General features: G+C 37.7%; 1 protein-coding gene across 10 annotated transcripts in view; it reads right to left on the bottom strand.

Annotated features, from left to right (window-relative positions):
* Nek1 (NIMA related kinase 1) overlaps nucleotides 1-22,178 on the bottom strand; it is a 134,354-nt gene that overhangs the window by 89,419 nt on the left and 22,757 nt on the right. For 8 of the 10 annotated variants that reach the window (XR_009591396.1, XM_060381832.1, XM_060381824.1 and 5 more), the window contains exons 9-12: nucleotides 19,743-19,943; nucleotides 15,969-16,029; nucleotides 11,329-11,477; nucleotides 340-399 (exon numbers count right to left, since the gene is read on the bottom strand). Coding sequence is in view for 9 of the 10 variants with exons in the window: in XM_060381832.1 (XP_060237815.1) it covers nucleotides 340-399; nucleotides 11,329-11,477; nucleotides 15,969-16,029; nucleotides 19,743-19,943 (471 nt within the window). In the remaining variant the exon portion in view is untranslated. Of the gene's footprint in view, nucleotides 1-339; nucleotides 400-1,093; nucleotides 6,089-11,328; nucleotides 11,478-15,968; nucleotides 16,030-19,742; nucleotides 19,944-22,178 lie in introns of those variants that run through there. The other 2 variants (XM_060381830.1, XM_060381831.1) reach the window with 1 other exon arrangement.

The following is a 22,178-nucleotide window of genomic DNA, read 5'->3' as shown; positions in this document are numbered from 1 at the left end:
CAGAAAGAAAAAAAGTGAAAGGTTTAGAGGCCCTACAACAAGTAGTTTTCAACCTGTGGGTCATGACCGCTTTGGGGACAAATGACCTTTAAAGGGGTCACTTAAGATCATCTGCATATCAGATATTTCCATTACACTTCATAACAGTAGCAAAATTACAGTAATGAAGTAGCAATGAAAATAATTATATAGTTGGGGTCACCACAGCATGAAGAACTGTATTAAAGGGCAGCAGCATTAAGAAGGCTGAGAACCATTGTTATGTAATGTTAATGGGTTTGCTGTTGTCTTAAGAACTGTTTGTAAAGCTTTAAAATAAACAGATATATGTCTTCATACCGCAAACATTTTCTTCCTTTCTTCTCCAGAATTCATTTTCTTCACTGGAATTTGCTGTTTCTGGAAAAAAAAAAAATAAAGTTACAAATTAGACAAAGATTTTAAGACACTCAGTTGGAAATTACAAAGTTGTGTAAGTTTAAAGTAAGAAAAGATAAAGCCAACAGGGTCATAACTTTACTGTACTACCCTTTGATATGCTTTTTTACTAAACAAAGTAGAACATGACACTCAAAATCATGGAAAGGAGTTCCTTATCATCAACTAGTTTTGTCTTCACACACATTATGTAAAAATACTTTTATTTAATGAAAATGACATATATGTATACAGTATATTTTGATCATGTGTATTTCCCAATTCTCACCTCCAACACTTTTTTAATCATCATCCCCCAAACATGGTTTTAATTATCTACATTCCTCCCCAAGTCTCTCTACCAACTCCTCCTGGGTCCCCTTCAGCATATACAGCTCTCTCAATTTCCTGTCCTTTTTGTTGTTATGACTGAGTACAACTGCCCATATGCACATAGGTGTGAAGCTATCCAATGAAGCACCAGCAACATATTAGGATACTCACTCAAAGAAAAGTGACTCTCTCCTCTAGCAGCCATTTTGTAACTATAAATTCAGGTACTATCAGTGTTTTCTTTTAGGGCACATGTTAATAGGATATGGATAAAATGAGATTTTATTTTTAGTACATATTCTCACTAAATTATTCTTTATCAGATGGGCATGGTGGCACATACCTTTGATCCTAGCCTTTGGGAGGCAGAGGCAGGCAGATCTCTGTGAGTCTGAGACCAGCCTGGTATACAAAGGGAGTTCCAGGCAGCCAGGGCTAAACACAGAGAAACCCTGTTTCAAAAAACAAACACAAATTATTCTCTATTTTGACACATTCCACATCTTAAGTCTATGTAGCTATTAGTACCAGCTTCAAAATTTGTGCACCACAAAAATCAAATGGCTGAATAGCATTACTGTTGCTAAACTAGTGGTATATATCTAAGATCTTAACTTTCAGGAGATAATAAGTTCAAGGACACTCCGAGACACTGAAGGACAAAAACAAAAAGAGGATTAATAAGAGCTTTGTGGTATAAATGACTAGCTTTTAAACAGATTGCATGATAACATAAAGGTTTCTTTCCTTGTTTTAAAAGTTATCCATTATTATTGTGTGTGCATATAATGTATGTGGGCTCATGTGAATCATGAGCATGTGAAGGCCAGAGGATGACACTGTGGAGTTGGTTCTCCCCCCACCCCCGTATGTTGGTTGCAGCAATTACTCAGGTTGCCAGACGTTTGTTATAAGCACCTTCCTTCACCTGTTGAGTGACTCTGCTAGCCCAAGAAGAGGGTGTTTAAGATGGCCACATATTTATGAAATAAAATTGCCAAGATGGTCCTCAGAAATTGTCCAGGTATTTTCAGAATACTATTTTTGATGAAAAACAGAAATGCTGTACTGAGAAAATTGTTTTGTTTTGTCACTTAAAAACAAAATAAACACTGAAATGTGCTCCCAGAGCTCCCTCTGGTGGTTCCAGCAGCATTAGACAGCCCCCTACAATAAACTATAGCAAATCTGAATGTAAAAGATGTTTCATTTACTTCTCCACCCCCCATCCCCCAGGTGAGGACTGAACCCAGGGCCTTGGGCTTGCTAGGCAAGTACTCTAACACTGAGCTCAATGATGCTTAATCCTCATTTAGAAGGGCAAACAGGATGGACATAGGAAGTAGAAGACAAGGAACAGAACAGGAACTTTCCACAGAAGACCTCTGAAAGACTCTACCTACCAGGGTATCGGAGGAGATATTAAGACTCATTGCCAAATTTTGGGCAGAGTGCAGGAAACCTTATGGAAGAAAAGGGAGACAAAGACCTAGAGACAGGAACTCCACAAGAACAACACAGCCAAAATACCTGGGACCAGAGGTCCTGCAGAGACCAATACTCCAACTAAGGACCATGTATAGAGCAGACTTGGAGCCTCTGTTCAAAGGAAGCCCATTGGCTGCTCAGTTTCCAAGCGCTTTCCCTAATAAGAGGTACAGGGACTATCTCTGACATGAACTCAGTGGCTGGCTCTTTGATCACTTCCCTTGGGGGGTGCAGCCATGCCAGGCCACAATGGAAGATGAAGCAGCCAGCCTTGACGAGACCTGATAAACTAGGGTCAGATAGAAGAGGAGGTCGACTTCCCCTATAAGGGGATTAGGGAAAGAGGATAGGGGAAGAAGAGGGAGGGAGGGTAGGACTAGGAGGAGACAAGGGAGGGGCAGCAGGGAGGATGCAAAGTGAATAAATTGTAATAATTAAATATATAAATAAAATTTAAAAAAGATGTTTCATATTTGTTTGGGGAAATATTTTTTAAAAAATCTAAAAAGGAATTATCCAAGAAAAATCAACAAATACTTATTTAAAATCTCACAGTCAGCCAGTGTGTTGCTGGGTGACACGGTCTCAGCTCTTTGGGAGCAAAGGATGAGCAAGGGCTCCAAAACTGAGCAGACACTGAAACCCTGCTTCAGACAAAAGAAGCATGTCATAAAATGCTGTTGCTTCTTCTTCCATCCTCTTATTATAATGCCTGACAATTTTCTTATCTACTTGATTGCTATGCTTTTTACTGTGATTTTCTTCTGAATTTCGTAATTTTATTTTTATTCTCTTTTACTGTAGCAAAATAATTTTTTTTTCCATTTTAAATGTGTGTTCTGTGTCATGAAGCAAATTTACTCTATTGTATGTTAAACTTGTGTTAGGTTAAATGTTTTGATGATAAGTTCTGGAGCATTCCAAGTACTTACTACTATTTAGTATTCAATGGAGTAGCTTAGAAAAATCATGCTTATTTGTTTGTAAAAAATTAGATAGCTAAAACTAAAAAGTCTGTATAATTATCTTCTGAGTCCAAATCATGCTTATTTGTTTGTAAAAAATTAGATAGCTAAAACTAAAAAGTCTGTATAATTATCTTCTGAGTCCCTCTTCTACCACTCAGAATAAGACAAGTAGAGTCTATTATTCTGAATACTAGTAATAGAAATCGAAACTATCATGGCATGGAGTCCATGTGAATATTAACTGAAAATGAAGGAAACATTAAAGAAATAAATTATTTGATTCCATCAGTCAGACAAAACCAATAAACTTGGTTTCAGTTCTGTCAAACATAAGGGACCTTCTACCATGTCATTAATTCAGCTCACCATTTCCTTCACTCTCACAGAATGGTGTATGGCCAAGAGTTAAAACAACTCTTTCTACAAGTTCACCCAAGTGTGAATTCCTTATTGATCTAAACACATAAAGATAAATGTCTGCCATCTCTTAGCCATGGCCAATATGACTTTTATCCCCCCAAAAACAAATCTATCAAAATACTTGATAGAAAAAATGACTTCTTTAATTCTTTACATATTCTGGATATTAGCCCTCTATCAGATATAGGGTTGGTGAAGATCCTTTCCCAATTCTGTAGGCAGTTGCTTTGTTCTGACAACAGTGTCCTTTGCTTTACTGAAGCTTTTCAGTTTCATGAGGTCCCATTTATTCTTGATCTTAGAGCCTGTGCTGTTGGTGTTCTGTTCAGGAAGTTGTCTCCTGTGCCAATGAGTTTCAAGGCTCTTCCCCACTTTTTCTTGTAACAGGGTTAGCATGTCTGGTTTTAGTTTGAGGTCTTTGATCCACCTGGATTTTAGTTTTGTGTAGGGTGATAGATATGGATTTATTTGCATTTTTCTACATGTAGACATCCAGTTAAACTAACACCATTTGTTAAAGATGCTATCTTTTTTCCATTGTATGGTTTCTGCATCTTTGTCAAAGATCAGGTGTCCAATAGTGTGTGGGCTTATATCTGGGTCTTCTATTCTATTCCATTGATCCACTAGTCTGTTTCTATGCCAGTAACATGCAGTTTTCAGTATTGTTGCTTTGTAATACAGCTTGAGATCAGGGATGGAGATATCCTCCAGAAGATCTTTTATTGGAGAGGATTGTTTTAGCGATTCTGGGTTTCTTGTTATTCCATATGAAGTTGAAAATTTTTCTTTCAAAGTCTATAAAGAATTGTGTTGGTAATTTGATGGAAATTAGCAATCTGTAGATTGCTTTTGGTGAGATGGCCATTTTTATTATGTTAATCCTGCCAAGCCATGGGCATGGGAGGTCTTTTCATCTTCTGATATCTTCTTTTATTTCTTTCTTCAGAGACTGAAATTTTTTTTCATACAAGTCTTTGACTTGCTTGGTTAGAGTGACACCAAGGTACTTTATGTCCTTTGTGGCTATTGTGAAGGGTGTTGTTTCCCTAATTTCTTTCTCAGCCCTTTTGTCTTTTGTATACAGGAGGGCTACTGATTTTTTTGAGTTAATTTTTTATCCAGCCACTTTGCTGAAGGTGTTTATTAAAAAATGGGGTACAGAGCTAAACGGAGAATTCTCAATAAAAGAATATCGAATAGCAGAGAAACACTTAAAGAAACACTCAACATCCTTAGTCATCAGGGAAACGCAAATCAAAACTACCCTGCGATTTTACTTTATACCCATCAGAATGGCTAAGATCAAAAACTCAAGTGACAACACATGCTGGAAAGGATATGGAGAAAGGGGAACCCTCCTACATTGCTGGTGGGAATGTAAAGTTGTCCAACCACTTTGGAAATCAATCTGGCGCTTTCTCACAATTAGAAATAGTGCTTCTTCAAGGCCCAGCTATACCACTCTTAGGCATATAGCCAAAAGATGCTCAAGCATACAAGAGCATTTGCTCAACTATGTTTGTAGCAGTTTATTTGTAATAGCCAGAAGCTGGAAACAGCCCAGAAGCCCCTCAGTTGAGGAATAGATACAGAAATTGTGGTATATTTACACAATGAAATACTACTCAGCAATTAAAAACAAGGAAATCATGAAATTTGCAGGCATGGTGGGAACTGGAAAAGATCATCCTGAGTGAGGTATCTCAGAAGCAGAAAGACACACAGGGTATATACTCACTCATAAGTGGATATCAGACATATAATATAGGATAAACATACTAAAATCTGTACACTTAAAGAAACTAATCAAGAAGGAGGACTCTGGGTAAGATGCTCAATCCTCATTCAGAAAAACAAAGAGGATGGATATCAGAAGAGGGAGAAAAGAGGGAACAGGACAGGAGCATACCACAGAGGGCCTCTGAAAAACTCTACCCTGCAGGGTATCAAAGCAGATGCTGAGACTTATAGCCAAACCTTGGGCAGAGTGCAGGGAATCTTATGAAAGAACTGGGAAATTATAGTAAGACCTGCAGAAGACAGGTGCTCCAAAAGGAGAGCAATGGAATCAAAATATCTGGGCACAGGGGTGTTTTCTGAGACTGATACTCCAACCCAGGATCATTCATGGAGATAACCTAGAACCCTTGCACAGATGTAGCCCATGGCAGTTCAGTGTCCAAATGAGTTCCATAGTAATGGGAACAGGGACTGTCTCTGACATGAACTGATTGGTCTGCTCTTTGATCACTTCCCCTTGAGGGGGGCTGGGCAGCCTTACCAAATCACAGAGGAAGACCGTGAAAGCCAGTCCTGATGAGACCTGATAGGCTAGGGTCAGATGGAAGGGGAGGAAGACTTCCCATTATCAGCAGACTAGGGGAGGGGCATGTGTGGCAAAGAGAGAGGGAGGGCAGGATTGGGAGGGAAGGGAAGGAGCTACAGGTAGTATACAAAGTCAATAAACTATAATTAATAAAAATAATAATAATTAAAAAAGAAAAAATGACATCATGATTATACTAAAATAGCTTCAAGTACCAACCTGCCTCATTAGAAACCAAATATTTATCACCTAAAATTAAGTATGTATGCAAAGAATCTACTTCAAAAGTTGTCATTTTATTTATGACTATACACTGAATGGGGAAATGAGTCAGTGGGCAGAGTGCCCACTGTGGAGCATGAGGACCTGAGTTTGACACTGGGGTCCACTGCAACCACAAAAAAAGCCTGGCTTTCTGGTGTTTATCTGTAACCACAGGAGTTGTGGGGCCAGGTGTCCTAGTCAAAATACTGAGTTCCTCGCTTCCTGAAAGACCCTGTCTCAAAAAATAAAGGGCAGAGTGACAAAGGGCACCTGAAGTTGATGGCTGGCCAGCACATATGTATACACATACATGTATATACCACACACACTCATGAAGAAGTATCTCAAAGATACTGACTTACTTGTGTGTAAAAGTAGGGCTTTTATTTGTCCTTTCACCCTATTTAGTATGGCTAGAAAATAAAGGGCATTGCTTTCCTGAGTGAAATTTAAGTTATTCATTCATTCATTTAAAAACCCAAAACTTTCCATTTTGTGCAAGCATGTAAAAAACAGCTATTTACTTCAAGATGACATTCTAATAAATGTAACACTAAAAGAATACACACACGGTACTGAAGAAGTTCTGATGAGGAAATTTGTCCTATTTTTCTTTGGGAGGGGCAGAAGATAAAACTAGAAAAAATCAAAAAGGTCTGTGGAAAAGAGTATAAGAGTACTTGCAACATTTCTTATCTCCCTTTGGTCAGTGGGAAATTTTAAATATAATTGGCACTGCTGCCAATGTGGTAATGTGCCAGGCATGATACCAGGTTCTTATTTGTAATCTGAAAGTTAGAGCACTGTTCACAAACAAGAGACTTCTTTAGCCTCTTTTCCCCCAACCCCAAGCCTTTCTCAGTAGAACTGTACGATGTGAGGGCATGAGTATGTGATTCATTTACACAGTAAGGGCTTACAACAAAACAGTGTCATATTGATGTGACTTATGCCTACAAGAGGCAAAGAAAAACAAAAACACTCAAAAGGAGGAGAGGAAGCAGATCAAACAAAACAAAAGAAGTGCTTACATGGCATAGTCAGTAACTGGTGAGAGGCTCAATTTAGCTGATATAACGAATGTAGGAGCATCACGCAGGTCAGTGCAACAGGAAAAGGTAGTATCTTTAGAGTTATCATGTAAGCATGAGCATGGAATGTACATGACAATACACTAAATGGCTTTATCATGAACACAGTATATACATTTTTATTTAATGATCCTCTAATGATTTTAATGAGCAGGTTATAATGGAAAGTTAAAATTATATTAAGTTTCAGTGTCTTTAGCTTAGCAAGCTATGGGTCTTTTTTAACTGAAAAAAATATTTCATGAAAATTATTTTTTTAATGAATGACTTTATAAAGATATTCTCTAGTGTGTTTAAGAAAGTTTATAATTATCATTTTCGCCTCAGGTGTTTCTCAATACTGAGGAACTTGCTACAAATGATACAAAGGCAGGACAGATGGCTCAGTAGTTAGGAGCACAATTGCTGCTCTTCCCCAAGACTCTTCAAATTCCCATCACCTACATGGTGGCTCATAACATCTGTAACTCTAGTCCCAGGAGATCTGATGCCATCTTCTGCCCTCAATGGCACTGCACATACAGTGGTGCAACCGTACATGCAGAGAAAACAATCATACACTAAAAGTAAAAATAAAATCTTATCAAAAGTAAAAATAAAAATGATAAATTATTTTTCTAACCTGAGTTTCAGGAAAATTTTGGCCACCATTTCTTTAGATAAAATTACTGTTTCAAACTGACTTGATGCCGAGGTTACCACCCACTCATTCACTTATCCAATCAATATTTATAGAAGGCTTACATACCAGGCAACATTGTTAGTAAAAATTTTATGGTGATCCAAGGCTTATCCACTCAGATAGGAGAAATGCCATTAATAAACAAGCACTTGATGGTAATAACCAGGAGAAAAACAAAGCACAGTAGACTCCCAATGTACACACAAATGTGGAAGACGAATGTCTGTTGATACAATATAATCACAAAGTGAATTCTGATTACAGACACTGTCTTTAGTTAATTTTTATTCTTCTTTTCTACTGTGATGAAACACCATGACAAAGGCAAATTATAAAAGAAAGTGTTTAACTTGACTTATGGTTTCAGAGGGCTGAATTCCACAATGGCAGCATTGAGAGCTCACATCTTGATCTACAACCATAAGGCAGAGAAAAGAACACTGGAAATCATAGGAGTTTTGAAACCTCACAGTGTGACCCCAGAGACACATCTCTTTCAATAAGGCCATACATCCTAACCATTTCCAAACAGTCCCACCCACTAGAGACCAAGTATTCAAATATATGGGCCTATTGTAGCCATCTTCATTTAAACTACCACAGACATGAAACCAAACAAAACAGAACAGCAAGAACAAAACATACTTTTTACAAGTAGCACTGAGCACACTGACAGTAAAAACTGCTTAAAAGCAGGACTGCCCTCTACCAGCAAGGAAATGAGGCTCAGAGATCTGAAAGGGCTGTCAGACCTCTGAGCAGACTGTCCCATTACCAAGTAGCTGGTTGGGATCTGAGGAAAATCTGAGCTTCACCGTAACACAACAGTCAGTCTTCTCAGCTGTCAGCACACAGAGGCAGAGAAAGTAGTTAGGATACTGATCTGTTTGAGAATGGGAGTGGCTCCAAGTAAGTCAGAGGAAGAAATAATAAGAAGTAACTCCATTTGGTTTAAAGACAGAGTTGAAACCATGTGCTGCTGAAAGAGCAGTCAATGTTGAACTATCAGGGGTTTGGTAAGAACAAATGGAAAGCTAGAGTTGCTGTTTACTGGACTAAAAACATTATAAGGACAATATTCAACAGTACGGTGGGAATAAATGAATGACAATGAGCAAAAGTATAAAAGGTATACACTGTATTATCTTTTTGGAATCCTGAAACGATTTAAAATTCTGACATTAAAAAAATGGGGATGACTCAGATGTTGAACTCTTTTAAAAGAACATGGGTCTGTAGATGACTTTACCACAGTACAAAAGCAGGTGATGCATACACTCTAGAAGGAAACCTGGAACACAGCTGGGTTACAAGCTGGGAAGTGTGCATTAACACAGACTTTACAGCATCACCACACCACCTAGATCCAGTTTAAGGAAAAGGGTATCATGGAAGAAGGCTAGAGAGGTCAGGGACAAGACAAATGCCAGAGAAAAATGAGCAAGGATTATTTTTTAAACCTTGACATAGAAATTTTGAAGACTAAGAATTACCAAAGAGCCTGATAGTGGTGAACACCTTTAATTCCAGCACTCTAGGAAGAGGCAGGTGGATCTTTGTGAGTTCAAGGCCAGCCTGGTCTACATATCGAGGTCCATTATAGCCACAGCTATAGAGAGAAACTGTTTCAAAAAAAAAAAAAAAAAGGCAAAACAAAACAGAACAACAACAACAACAAAAATAACTACCAAAAATATTGAGGTGGAAAAATTAGGATATGATCAGTCTTAGGGAACTTAAAAACCAAGAAACAGGGAAAGTCTTCAGTCCTAATTTCTTTTGATGACCAAAGAGAGAAAAGGATACAATGGAATTGGTCCATAGCTAAATAAATAAAATCAGCAAATGATAAAGGCAGCATGCTAGTTACAGCACCCTTGTCTACAGTCCTACTTCTACTATTGCAGCTGGGCACGGCAACAATTTTTCCTAACTCACTAGCACATTAGTAGGTGATGAAGAAGAAACTACAGAAGGAAAGACCATCTCTTTCTACTCAGTGCTTCTCTTTTGTTATTACAGCAGTATGAGAACACATTGTAGCACTTACTCCTGCAGGTGCCTTACAAAAGCTGTGTCTATACCCTGCCAGGTTCCAACTGAATTTCAGTAGTACACCAAAGACAGCTCCCTACAGATTACCGCTGCTGTCCAGTCAGCTTCACAGAAAGTTCACCAGCACAGCATGCATTCCATCTGTCTTCCAGCAGGCTTCTCAGAGTATGCCAGCTACCTAGGTTTCTAGTATTATTTACTGACCTGCAGACAACTTCCCAGGAGGCCTCAGTTCTGGGGTAGATAGCTTTCCATTTAGCAATGTAGACTGTGGCACTACAGTGGATGTTACCACAAATAGGCTTATGCTCTGCCCCACCCAAATAAGGTCTGAATTAACTTCAAGAATGGGGTGGGGAATCTTTACATTTTTGTTCTCTCTTTGTGTATTCTTTTAGTACTAGGAGTAGCAGCTGATTCCTCTATCTGCCATTCCTATATTATATTCCTCTTTGCCCATTTAACGGCTAATTCCTAAAAATAGGTAATAATGATTTACATTATAATTTCCATACTCAAATTCCCATGTAACTTCTGTCTCCTGACTCCATGTTAATTTACATAACTTGAAGAACTTATTTTTAGCATTTTAAATATTTTAGAAAAATTCACCTAATTAAAAATGTTTAATTTAAACTAATTTAGGATAATTAACCAAAGTGACTTATCAACCATACTGTGAAGGTTATGGTACAACAATGTGTGTGTGTGTGTGTGTGTGTGTGTGTGTGTATGTGTGTGTGTCTAAACATACATATATACAATGTATGCAAGTGTACTTTTACGTATGTATCCCAAACAAAACATGTCTCATATACTAAAACATGCAAGAACTGGTTAGAAGAAAAAAGCCAATGTCCTGCAACTAATACCACACTCCCAGTCATGTTACGTAGTGCTTTAGGCCATAATTGTTTTTTAATTTATGAAATGGGAGATTCACACATACGAACATATTCTTTATATAGTGCTAAGATTTTGATTTATTTGACTGAATTCTGAAATATACAAAATTTCTCGTGTTTTAGGAACAACAGAACAGGTACTTAATTTTATGCATACAATCAAGTACTATTTTTCTTTTTATTATTATCCGGTTGTTTACACAATGTATCCACTTAATGACTGTCCAATACTTCTTTAAGTTAGAGAGGACAGATGCAGAGCGCCCTTCCTTAGAAAGGAATAAAGACTACCCTGAGTATCAAGATAACTCATGGAACTGTTATTAAATGATGTAAAGTTGAACATGATGTAAATCAGTTCGTAAAACGCCCTTACCTTATGTTTTGGGGGTGTTTTTTTTTCAACTAACTTTTTATCTCCATACTTCTTATATGATAAAGGCACTCCGTATTTAGCAGCAGGCTTTGTGATTTTCTGAGCAGGTACAAAAGAAATGGGGCATTGCCCTGATGCTGGTCTTTTACCTGCATGGAAAGACAAGAAATTCTTTTTCAGTACTTCTTTACGTTGAATCTTTAATGAGAAAAATCTTCAAGAATGGTATTTTTCATTTTTAGCATCACTGACAATCTTTCAAACTTTTAATCAAATGTCTTTTTTCATATATTAGCAAATATTAAGCTTCAAATACTTTCTATCAAAAACATGTTTTTAAAGAAATAAGTAAGTCTTTAGGACAATGGCATGTGAAAATATGTATAAGAAGAATCTTCTGGTTTGGGGTGGTGGCTCTACTGGCAAGTGCCTCCCTCACAAGCATGAAGACTGAGTTGGACTCCTAACGCCATATAAAATTGCCAGGACTGGAGGTGTGCACTTACAGTCTCAACAGTGTGGAAGCAGAGACAGGCAGATCACGGGGGCTTGTTGGCCAGCCAGTATAACTTAACGCTTAGCTCCATGCCGGTTAAGGACATTTCTGAGGATGACACGTGAAGCTGTTCTCTGGCATACACACAGCTTCACTTACACACACACACACACACACACACACACACACACCCCTATGGGGCACAGTAGTAGCTATCTGTGAATATACTTAAAAAGTGAGTTGTCAGGATGAATTGGATAGTACAAGAATTATAGGATGCATTTTATACATGTATGAAACTGTCAAAGAATTGAATAATTGAACAAAAGCCCAAGAAAAAAGATCAACTTCAATAAAACAATAAAATTACAAGTCAAATAATCTGTACCACCTTTACCTCTTACCCAAACCATTCCTCATCTCCTATCTTCCATCTCTGCAAAGACACATCTGTTTAACCTTTACCACAGCCTGAGGAGCAACTTTCTGTCTTTTCCAGCCCACTTTCTAACTCAGGACTTTTATCATGTACTGATAAAATTTAAATAATCTCTTCCAACAAGTACCTTGGTGTTACTCTAACCAAGCAAGTGAAAGACCTATATGAAAAAAACTGAAGTCTCTGAAGAAAAAACTCAAAGAAGATGGAAAGATTTCCCATGCTCATGGATTGGTAGGATTAACATAGTACAAATGGCCATCCTACCAAAGGCAATCTACAGATTCAGTGCAATTCCCATCAAAATACCAACACAATACTTTACAGACTTTAAAAGAACAATTCTCAATTTCATATGGAAAAACAAGAAACCCAAAATAGCTAAAACAATCCTCTACAATAAAAGATCTTCTGGAGGTATCTCCATCCCTGCTCTCAAGCTGTATTACAGAGCAACAGTAATAAAAACTGCATGTTACTGGCATAGAAACAGACTAGTGGATCAATAGAATCGAATAAAAGACCCAGAAATAAACCCACACACCTAGGGAAACTTAATTTTTGACAAAAAAAAAAAAAAAGCCAAAACCACACAATGGAAAAAAAAGATAGGATCTTTAACAAATGGTGCTGGTCTAACTGGATGTCTACATGTAGAAAAATACAAATAGATCCATATCTATCACCCTATACAAAACTAAAGTCCAAGTGGATCAAAGACCTCAACATAAAGCCCAACACATTAAATCGGTTAGAAGAAAAAGTGGGGAACAGCCTAACTCATTGGCACAGGAGACAGCTTCCTGAACAGAACACCAACAGCACAGGCTCTAATATCAAAAATCAATAAATGGGACCTCATGAAACTGAAAAGCTTCTGTAAAGCAAAGGACACTGTTGTCAGAATAAAACAACAGCCTACAGAATTGGGAAAAGATCTTCACTAACCCTATATCTGACAGAGGGCTAATATCCAGAATATATAAAGAACTCACGAAGTTAAAAAGCAACAAATCAAGTAATCCAATTAATAAATGGGGTACAGGGCTAAACAGAGAACTCTCTATAGAGGAATATTGAGGGCAGAGAAACACTTAAAGAAATGCTCAACAGCCTTACTCATTAGGGAAATGCAAATCAAAACTACCCTGAGATTTTACCTTACACCCATCAGATTAGCTAAGACAAAAACTCAAGTGACAACACATGCTGGAGAGGATGTGGAGAAAGGGGAACCCTCCTCTATTACTGGTGGGAATGTAAAGTTGTCCAACCACTTTGGAAATCAATCTGGCACTTTCTCAGACAATTAGGAATAGTGCTACCTCAAGATCCAGCTATACCACTCCTAGGCATATATCCAAAGTATGCTCAAGTATACTCAAGGACATTTGCTCAACCATGGTCATATCAGCTTTACTCGTTAATAGCCAGAATCTGGAAACAACCCAGATGTCCCTCAGCTGAGGAATGGATACATAAATCGTGGTACATTTAAACAATGGAATACTACATGAAAATTCAAGGAAATCATGAAATCTGCATGCAAATGGTGGAAACTAGAAAAGGCCATCCTGAGTGAGGTATCCCAGAAGCAGATACACATGGTATATTCTAAATAAGTGGATATTAGACATATAACATAGGATAATCATACTAAAATCTGTACACCTAAAAAAAACCTAAGCAAGGAGGAGGACCCTGGGTAAGATGATCAATCCTCACTCAGAAAGGCAAATGGGATAGACATCAGAAGAGGGAAAAAATAGGGAACAGGACAGGAGCATACCACAGGGGGACTCTGAGAAATACTCTACCCAGCAAAGTATCAAAGCAGATGCTGAGACTGACAGCCAAACTTTGGGCAGAGTGCAGGAAATCCTATGAAAGAAGGGGGAGAAAGACGTGGAGGTCTCAGGTGCTCTAGAAGGGGAGCAACAGAACCAAGAAATCTGGGCCCAGGGGTCTTTTCTGAGACTGAAACTCCAACCAAGGACCATTCATGGAGATAACCTAGAACCCCTGTACTGATGTAGCCCATGGCAGTTCAGTGTCCAAGTGTGTTCCATAGTAAGGGGAACAGGGACTGTCTCTGACAGGAACTGATTGGCTTCCTCTTTGATCACATCCCCCTCAGGGGGGTGCAGCCTTACCAAGCCACAGAGAAAAACAATGCAGCCAGGCCTGATAAGATGTGATAGGTTAGGGCCAGATAGGAAGGGAGGAAGACCTCCTCTATCAGTGGACTTGGAGAGGGACATGGAAGGAGATGAGAGAGGGAGGGTGGGGTTGGGAGGGAATGAGAGAGGGGTTATAGCTGGGATACAAAGTGAATAAACTGCAATTAATATAAAAAATTAAAAATAAAGATCCAGCTATACCACTTCTAGGAGTATACCCAAAAAGATGGCCCACCATTCAATAAGGACATATGCTCAACTATGTTCATTAGCAGCTTTATTTGTAATAGCCAGAATCTGGAAACAACCTAGATGTCCCTCAACAGAGGAATGGATACAGAAAGTATGGTACATTTACACAATGGAATACTATTTGGCAATTAAAAACAAGACATCATGAAATTTGCAAGCAAATGGTGGGAACTAGAAAAGATTACCTCATCCCAAGTGAGGTAACCCAGAAGCATAAAGACACATATAGTTTACAGTCACTTATAAGCAGATATTAGCCATATGATAGAGGTTAAATATACTAAAATCTGTATCCCTAAAGAAGCTAAACAACAAGGAGTACCTAGGGAGGATGCTTAACCCTCATTCAGAAGGTCAAACAGGATTGACATCAGAAGTAGGGGAAGACAAGGAACAAGACAGGAGCCTTCCACAGAAGACCTCTGAAAGACTCTACCCAGCAGAGTATTAAGGCAGATGCTGAGACTCATAGCCAACCTTTGGGCAGAGTGCTGGGAATCTTATAAAAGAAAGGGGAAATAGTAAGACCTGGAGAGGACAGGAACTCCACAAGGAGAGCAACAGAGCCAAAAAAATCTGGGCCTAGGGCTCTTTTCTGAGACTGATACTCCAAGCAAGGACCATGAATGGAGAGGACCTGAAACCCTGCTCAGAGGAAGCCCATAGGCTGCTCAGTTACCAAGTGGGTTCCCTAATAAGGGGTACAGGGGCTGTCTCTGACATGAACTCAGTGGCTGGCTCTTTGATCACCTCCCCCTGGGGGATGTAGCCTTGCCAGGCCACAGAGGAAGTTGATACAGCCATCCTTGAAGAGACCTGATAGGCTAGGGTCACACAGAAGGGGAGGAGGTCCTCCACTATCAGGGGACTAGGGAAAGGGCACAGGGGGAGAAGAGGGAGGGTGGGTGAGACTGGGAGAAGAGATGGGAAAGGGCTGCAGAGGGGATACAAAGTGAATAAATTGTAATAAATAAGAAAGAAACTTTATTTAAAAAGATTTATACTTTTGTGGGGCATTTTATACTATTCTAGAGAGTATTCTCAAAATATCACCTAAGTTTTGATAAATTTTTAAGTCAAATTTCATCTAAATAATATAAAAATTATGTTAATTTATTATATATATCACTATATAAGAACTTTAACATTATTTCCTTTAGATTAAATTTAGTCTATAACTATTCCAACTTATTTTCTCTATCCATATTTACTTGTAATATATAGTCTTGAGTACAGCAAACAGATAAAAAGCTTCATGTGAAATATAATTTACCTGGTATAGGCTGTGGTCCAAACTTTGAACCTGGTTTTAGAGAAAATTCTTCTGCAATAAGCTTAGATTGGAAGAGAAAGAGAAAGAGAGAATAAACAATGTTAGAAAAGATAACACCTCTGAGTGTAGTGGTGCACTCAGCACTGTGGAGACACAGCAGGTATGTGAGTTCAAAACCAGCCTTTTTACCCAGCAAGTTTCAGAACATCCAGTGCTGCATAGTGAGACCCTGCCTTGAAACAACCATAAACATAAAATAAATCAGTTTCCTAAACAAAGAAAAAAGCTACCCATCCGTCACAATGTATTTTTTCTTGCAGTCATAAAGATGTTGCTAAATAAACTGAATTAAAATCCAGTTATCCATCCAGCAAATTTTCTTGCTAACTGCCCACCCCTGTTCATCTTACTAATGTATTTTTATTACTTCTCCAGTCTTTCATTCTCAAATTAGACTAATACACAACACATATATTACTTGCCTTTTCCATATCTTAGCAACTTGATCATACATGTACGGAGGAATCACTGAGTTCTACATGCATCCATAGCCCTCACTTATGTCAGAACTGTTCAAGAGTCACTTCAAAAACTACTCTCTTGAAAACACCATTATTTTCCTTACCTTACCACCTGCAATGAGTTCAACTCCTCTGCAAACACGTCACTGGATAAACATTTTCACAGTGTCTCTTCACATTATAAACATTCCATTACTCAGCCAGCGTTATAAATATATTTCATGAAACAAGTTTACATTTTACTCAAGTAATTTTCACTTTCAACTACATTTTTTTCCAGTTTAAAAAATATCAACAAAGATTTAACTGAATTTAAGTTTATATTTTTACTTCATGTGCATTGGTGTTTTCCCTGCATTTGTATCTATGTGTGGGTATAGAATCCCCTGGAACTTGATTTAAGGACAGTTGTGACCTACCATGTGGGTGCTGGGAACTGAACCCAGGTCCCGTAGCAGAGTATCCAGTGCTCTTAACCACAGAGCCACCTATCCAAAGCAGTGAGCTTATGTTTATCTTATTGGTGAAGAGTAAAATGCCAAGTGGTTTTCTCATTACTTCCAGTGAAATAAGGCATAGTGGGAAGAATATTCAGGAGTAGACAAGACATCCAATAGATACTATTTACAAACTGAGACAATTTTTTCCCCTATTGAAGATCCCCTATGGCAGTAGTACTCAAAATCCGAAACCAACACTATCAATAGTGTTAGCAACACACAAATTCTCTGGTTCTGCCTCAGTTACTGGAGCAAACATGGTAGTGAATTAACCCAGCAAAGTCCTCCAGGAAAGTGTGTCTTCTGATTTGAGAACTAGTGCAGTATAAGACAAACATGAGTAAGTCTGTTCAAAGGCAATTCAGCGCAGGTATGTGAGAATGCATTCTCCTCTGCATACAGGTATTTCTTTCTCTCTGTTTCTTAGAAAAATAGAGGGTTTTGTTCCATTGTCTGTGAACCTCAGCACTGACTCAGAGCTTCACACGTGCTAGAGAAGCACTCTATCTGGGACCTAAAGCCCAAGTACTCTTCACAGCAGGCCAAGCTCACTTTTTTCTTTTTAAGTTTTTATTTTGAGACAGGGAACTAGTTAAGTTGTCCAGGCTGGCCTTGAACTTAGGATCTTTCTGCCTCAAGACCTCTTGAGTAGCTGAGACTATAGGACTGTACCCTAGGGGTGGCACAATGGCTATTTTATGACCTACAACTTGCCCTCAAATCGAGTAATTTCTTCAAATATGGACCTTCCTGTTCTATATAAACGTTCACATGCATTGAGAGATGGAACGTACAGAACTCAGCAAGATCCTGGAATACTATGAGAATGCTGTCCAATATAAGAGCCATTACCAGCATGTGGCTATCTGAATTAAAAGCCATTTGAATTAACAGCCTAAAACTTAGTTCCTTAGTCACACTAGTCACATTCCAAGTATACAACACATGACCAGAAGCTGTAATATGGGACGACTCAGATATGGAAGACTTTCATCATCACAGAGAGCTGTACTAGACAGAGACTATACTCCCAATGAGTCAATGTTTACCATAGTCTGTGACAACACACCAAGAAAATGCTATCAGGGTGTACACGGGTGAGAACTGGACCCTACTAATTGTGGCTAATGGCACTGAAAAAAACTATTAATCTCAAAAATAAAAGGTGTTCTGTTATCCAGGAATTCACAAGGCTGAGGCAGAAGGATCCCAGGTTTGCAATGAGGTTGGGCTACATGATGAGAAAACAAATAATGTACCAATAGAGATGAATATAGCGATACTAGAAACAAGAGTTCACTTGTTAAAGTTTGTTTCCAAATTATAGCCTTAAAATGCAGCGTGAAGAATCTAATTTGAATGTTGAACAAGTGGTATATAGAAAATATATCTTAGGAACAAAGAATGCAAGTTTTTGTAAATCCAAGTAGTGGTGAAATACCAGTAAGGGAGGGGCTAGACACGTATCAAACACGTGTTATTCCATTTGTTATTAATCATTATCTTCCTTCCTTTAGTATATTATGTTTGGTAATTGGGACTTTAATATTTTCCTTTTCATTACTAGGAAAAGAATTTTAGTGTTTTAGCCTTGAGACTATGTTCTAAGTACATTGGCAAGAAGGAGGTAGCTTCAATAAGATTAAATGAAGTCTTTGTTTCGTAGGTGGTAGCTGCCAAAAAAATAACTGTACACTGCATTTAGACAGCCTTTGAAAAAATTTATTTTTTAACAAAGAAGTCTTGTAAAACACCACATTTCAGAGATTGTTGCCATGTTTTATACAAGTAACCTTTAACCTCCAAAGTTTACTAAATAAATGCACATCTCTTGTTTTCTGAATAGCATTTGTTCTCAGGAATGTTTTGTTAAACCAGAAGCATTTATAAGCAATAGGGTTTTGGTTTTGCTACCTATCTAATTTACAAAATAATTAATGTGGGACTGGAGAGACAGCTCAGAGGTTAAGAGCACTGGCTGTTCTTCCAAAGTTCCTGAGTTCAATTTCCAGCAACCACATGGTGGTTCACAACCATCTATGATGAGATCTGGTGCCCTCTTCTGGCCTGCAGGCAAACATGCAGGCAGAATACTGTATAAATAATTTTTTTTAAAAAAGAGAGCCGTGTCTTTAAAAAAATTAATGCTAATTAATATAGGTTACAATAAACATGAATTTCAGGTGATCACATTTTTGAGTAATAGATGCCATTTGACTTGACACATTTTTATAAACCACGCCAAATTAAATCCAATTATCTCCATAAATAATTGTTTTGCACCTATATTTGAACTAGAGGAAAAAGTATGAGATACAGCAATACAGTATATGCACTTACATATGCCCACAGAAGCATGGTTTTCAACCATTTTGTCCAATACAATCATAATCCCATAAATTATGCTGATATACTTATCTAGTGTAAGCAATTGATATATTGATAAGACATTAAGTACTTTGAGCACACATGTATGTGATAGACATTAAGCACTATATGCACATTATTATTTAATTCTCACAGCTACCTCACAAAAATGGCTATACCTTTTAGCTTATAGCTTACAGATAAGAGGTTAGAAAAGTGAAGCACAGAAAGGTTTAATCATATCAATTAGAACCAGAGGGAAAAGAAAGGACCCCGGTGCAGTCTGAGAAAGACATCTTAGCCTGGGCTCTGTGCTGATAGCTACAGTCCTGCCCTTGGGCACAAGAACCTTAGTGTTTAACTTTAGGGGTTACATTGAGACATACCTGAGGTGAGAGAAACTTTTCGATTCGTTTAGCTATAAAACCTTTCTCCAATATGGAGTTGACTGATGGTCTATCCCTAGGATTCCTTTTAAACAACTGAGAGAGCAAACTGCGGAGATCATAGGAATAATGCATAGACACTGGAGGAAAGGATCCAGATATTATCTTCAGTACCAGATTTTTCATGTTTCCAGCTTCAAACTAAAATCCAGAAAAGAAATGCACACATATAAAACATAAAGAAACTGAAATGGGAAATATCAGTAATGAGCAATAGTTCTTTTTCTAGTAATACAGAATAGAAATACAAGCCTTTCTCAGGTAATTCAATCAGCATACTTTTCTGTAAACTTTACTTAATTACCTATAATTTCAAAAGACTGTTTTCAAAAAGTAAAATATCATTTGCTATAAGAGTAAGATCCAATGGTTTATTCAACACACCAAGAGATAAGGTATAAATATATTAATTAAGATTTTATAATAAATAACAAAAATCAAGATGATAAATTGTTATGCAACCTAGTAGTCTTCATTCAAGACCTGGTTTTCTCTGCCTCTGCTGTAACAACCAGAAGAAAAAAAAAAATTAAACTACTGAGTGAAAAGAATTTGGGCAAAATAAGTAGAGATAAGAGAATTCCCAATGACTTTATCCTTAGGCCATGTCCATCATTACCCTTTTTTATGGGCATAGGAAGGGAGAGAAAAGGCTCTCCAAAGAATCATCAATCCAATGGGGGTATAAGATATTAATAGGAAGATATGTTTTAGTTTTAAATATAAAATAAACTGTAACTGAAATAAAAAGAATACACAGGTAGGTAGTTTAAAATCTAAAGACTTCATGAAATGGGAAAATGAAATGAACCAATAGTTCTCACAAGAGTACATACAATTGGTAAGTAAACACATGAAAAAATGTTCAACATCATTAGTCACCAGGGAAACACAAATCAAAAGTATATTGGGATTCCATTCCTAGTCAGAATAACTATCAGTAAGAAAACAAAACAAATATGAGAAAGGGAACTCTCATATACTAAGTAGTAAGAATGTAAATTAGACTAGCCTCTATGGACATCCGCATACAGGTTGCTCAAAAAATTAAAAATGCAAATAACATATAATTCAGCAATAACACCTATATATATTTGGAATATATCCCCAAAGAATCTAATCAAGAATATTACAGAGATATCTGTACATCAAAAGTGAAATTCTGGAATTAGCCCAAGTATATGTCAACAGATGAATGGATTTAAAAAAAATGTGTATAAATAGGGAGATCACAAACCCCCATGTCTAGCTAAGGAACTACTGACAGTTGGTATCTGCAGGAGGGCAGAAAGTCAGTTTTCTACAGGGCTATGGACCCCAGCAGGCCAACCAAGCTCCAGTGGATAGCCCCACATTTATGTACTTAAGGGCAGCACTAACTAGACTTAGTAGATTATTCAAAATTCAGAGAAAACAAGAGAGCATGAAATGTTGGGAGCAGAACTGAGAAGAGGATTTAAGAGGAGTCAAAGAAGGGAGTAGGGAGTCAATATGATAAAAATATACTGCATGAATGTCTGGGACTTTCAAGACAAAAATTTAAAAGGATATTTACATAAATATGCAATGCATTTCATTCCATATATAATTTGAAAGAAAACGGATACAACTGCAGATTCTTATATTAAGTAAATAAGCCAAACTCAGAAGACAAATACATATATACACACACACAGGCACACACAGAAGTCGATACAAAACTAACAAAAGTTAGTTAAGGAGGACAAGGAGAAGGATATAAAGGGTATGCGGAGGGTGAATTTGCTTGAAGTACATCATCTGTCTTTAGTTTAGAGAGAGCATCTTACTATGTACTACTAGATGGGCTTGAACGAAATCTGAAGGCCAAACTAGTAGAGATCGTGTAGTAGTTCCCATGTCTCTGCCTGCCAAGGGCTGAGATTATAGATGTGCCACCAGAACGAAAATGTCATTAGGAATCTATAGCTATGTGCAATGATATACACCAATAAGAGTATAGATTTCATGACAGGAAAACAATCAGCTTTGATATTTCTGCTAAAATAACAGGACAGTTGTATTAATCTCGAGTGTTCTCAATACACAAAGAGAACAGAATGCCTACTATAGGTTAGGCACCAGCGACGCCCATTATAAAAAAGCACTCCTAATAAATGTTAAGCTCTCCAAGAACATTTGAAATTTAACTTCATTCTCTTTCTAAGAATGTAAGTGCATTCAATCTTGTCCAGATATGTCAGGGAAAAATAAGATTAAGACAATACAGTAGATGCTTGTGGAGGCATTTGAAACAAGCAGCAGGGGAGATAGCTCAGCACTTTTAGAGGCATTCTGCTCTTCCAGAGAACCTCAGTTTGGTTCTGGGCACCCACATCAGGTAGCTCAGGACCATCT

Source organism: Meriones unguiculatus, chromosome 4 (genome assembly GCF_030254825.1).
Source record: "Meriones unguiculatus strain TT.TT164.6M chromosome 4, Bangor_MerUng_6.1, whole genome shotgun sequence".
In the NCBI taxonomy this organism is placed as follows: domain Eukaryota; kingdom Metazoa; phylum Chordata; class Mammalia; order Rodentia; family Muridae; genus Meriones; species Meriones unguiculatus.
This window is presented reverse-complemented; position numbering and strand designations above follow the sequence as displayed.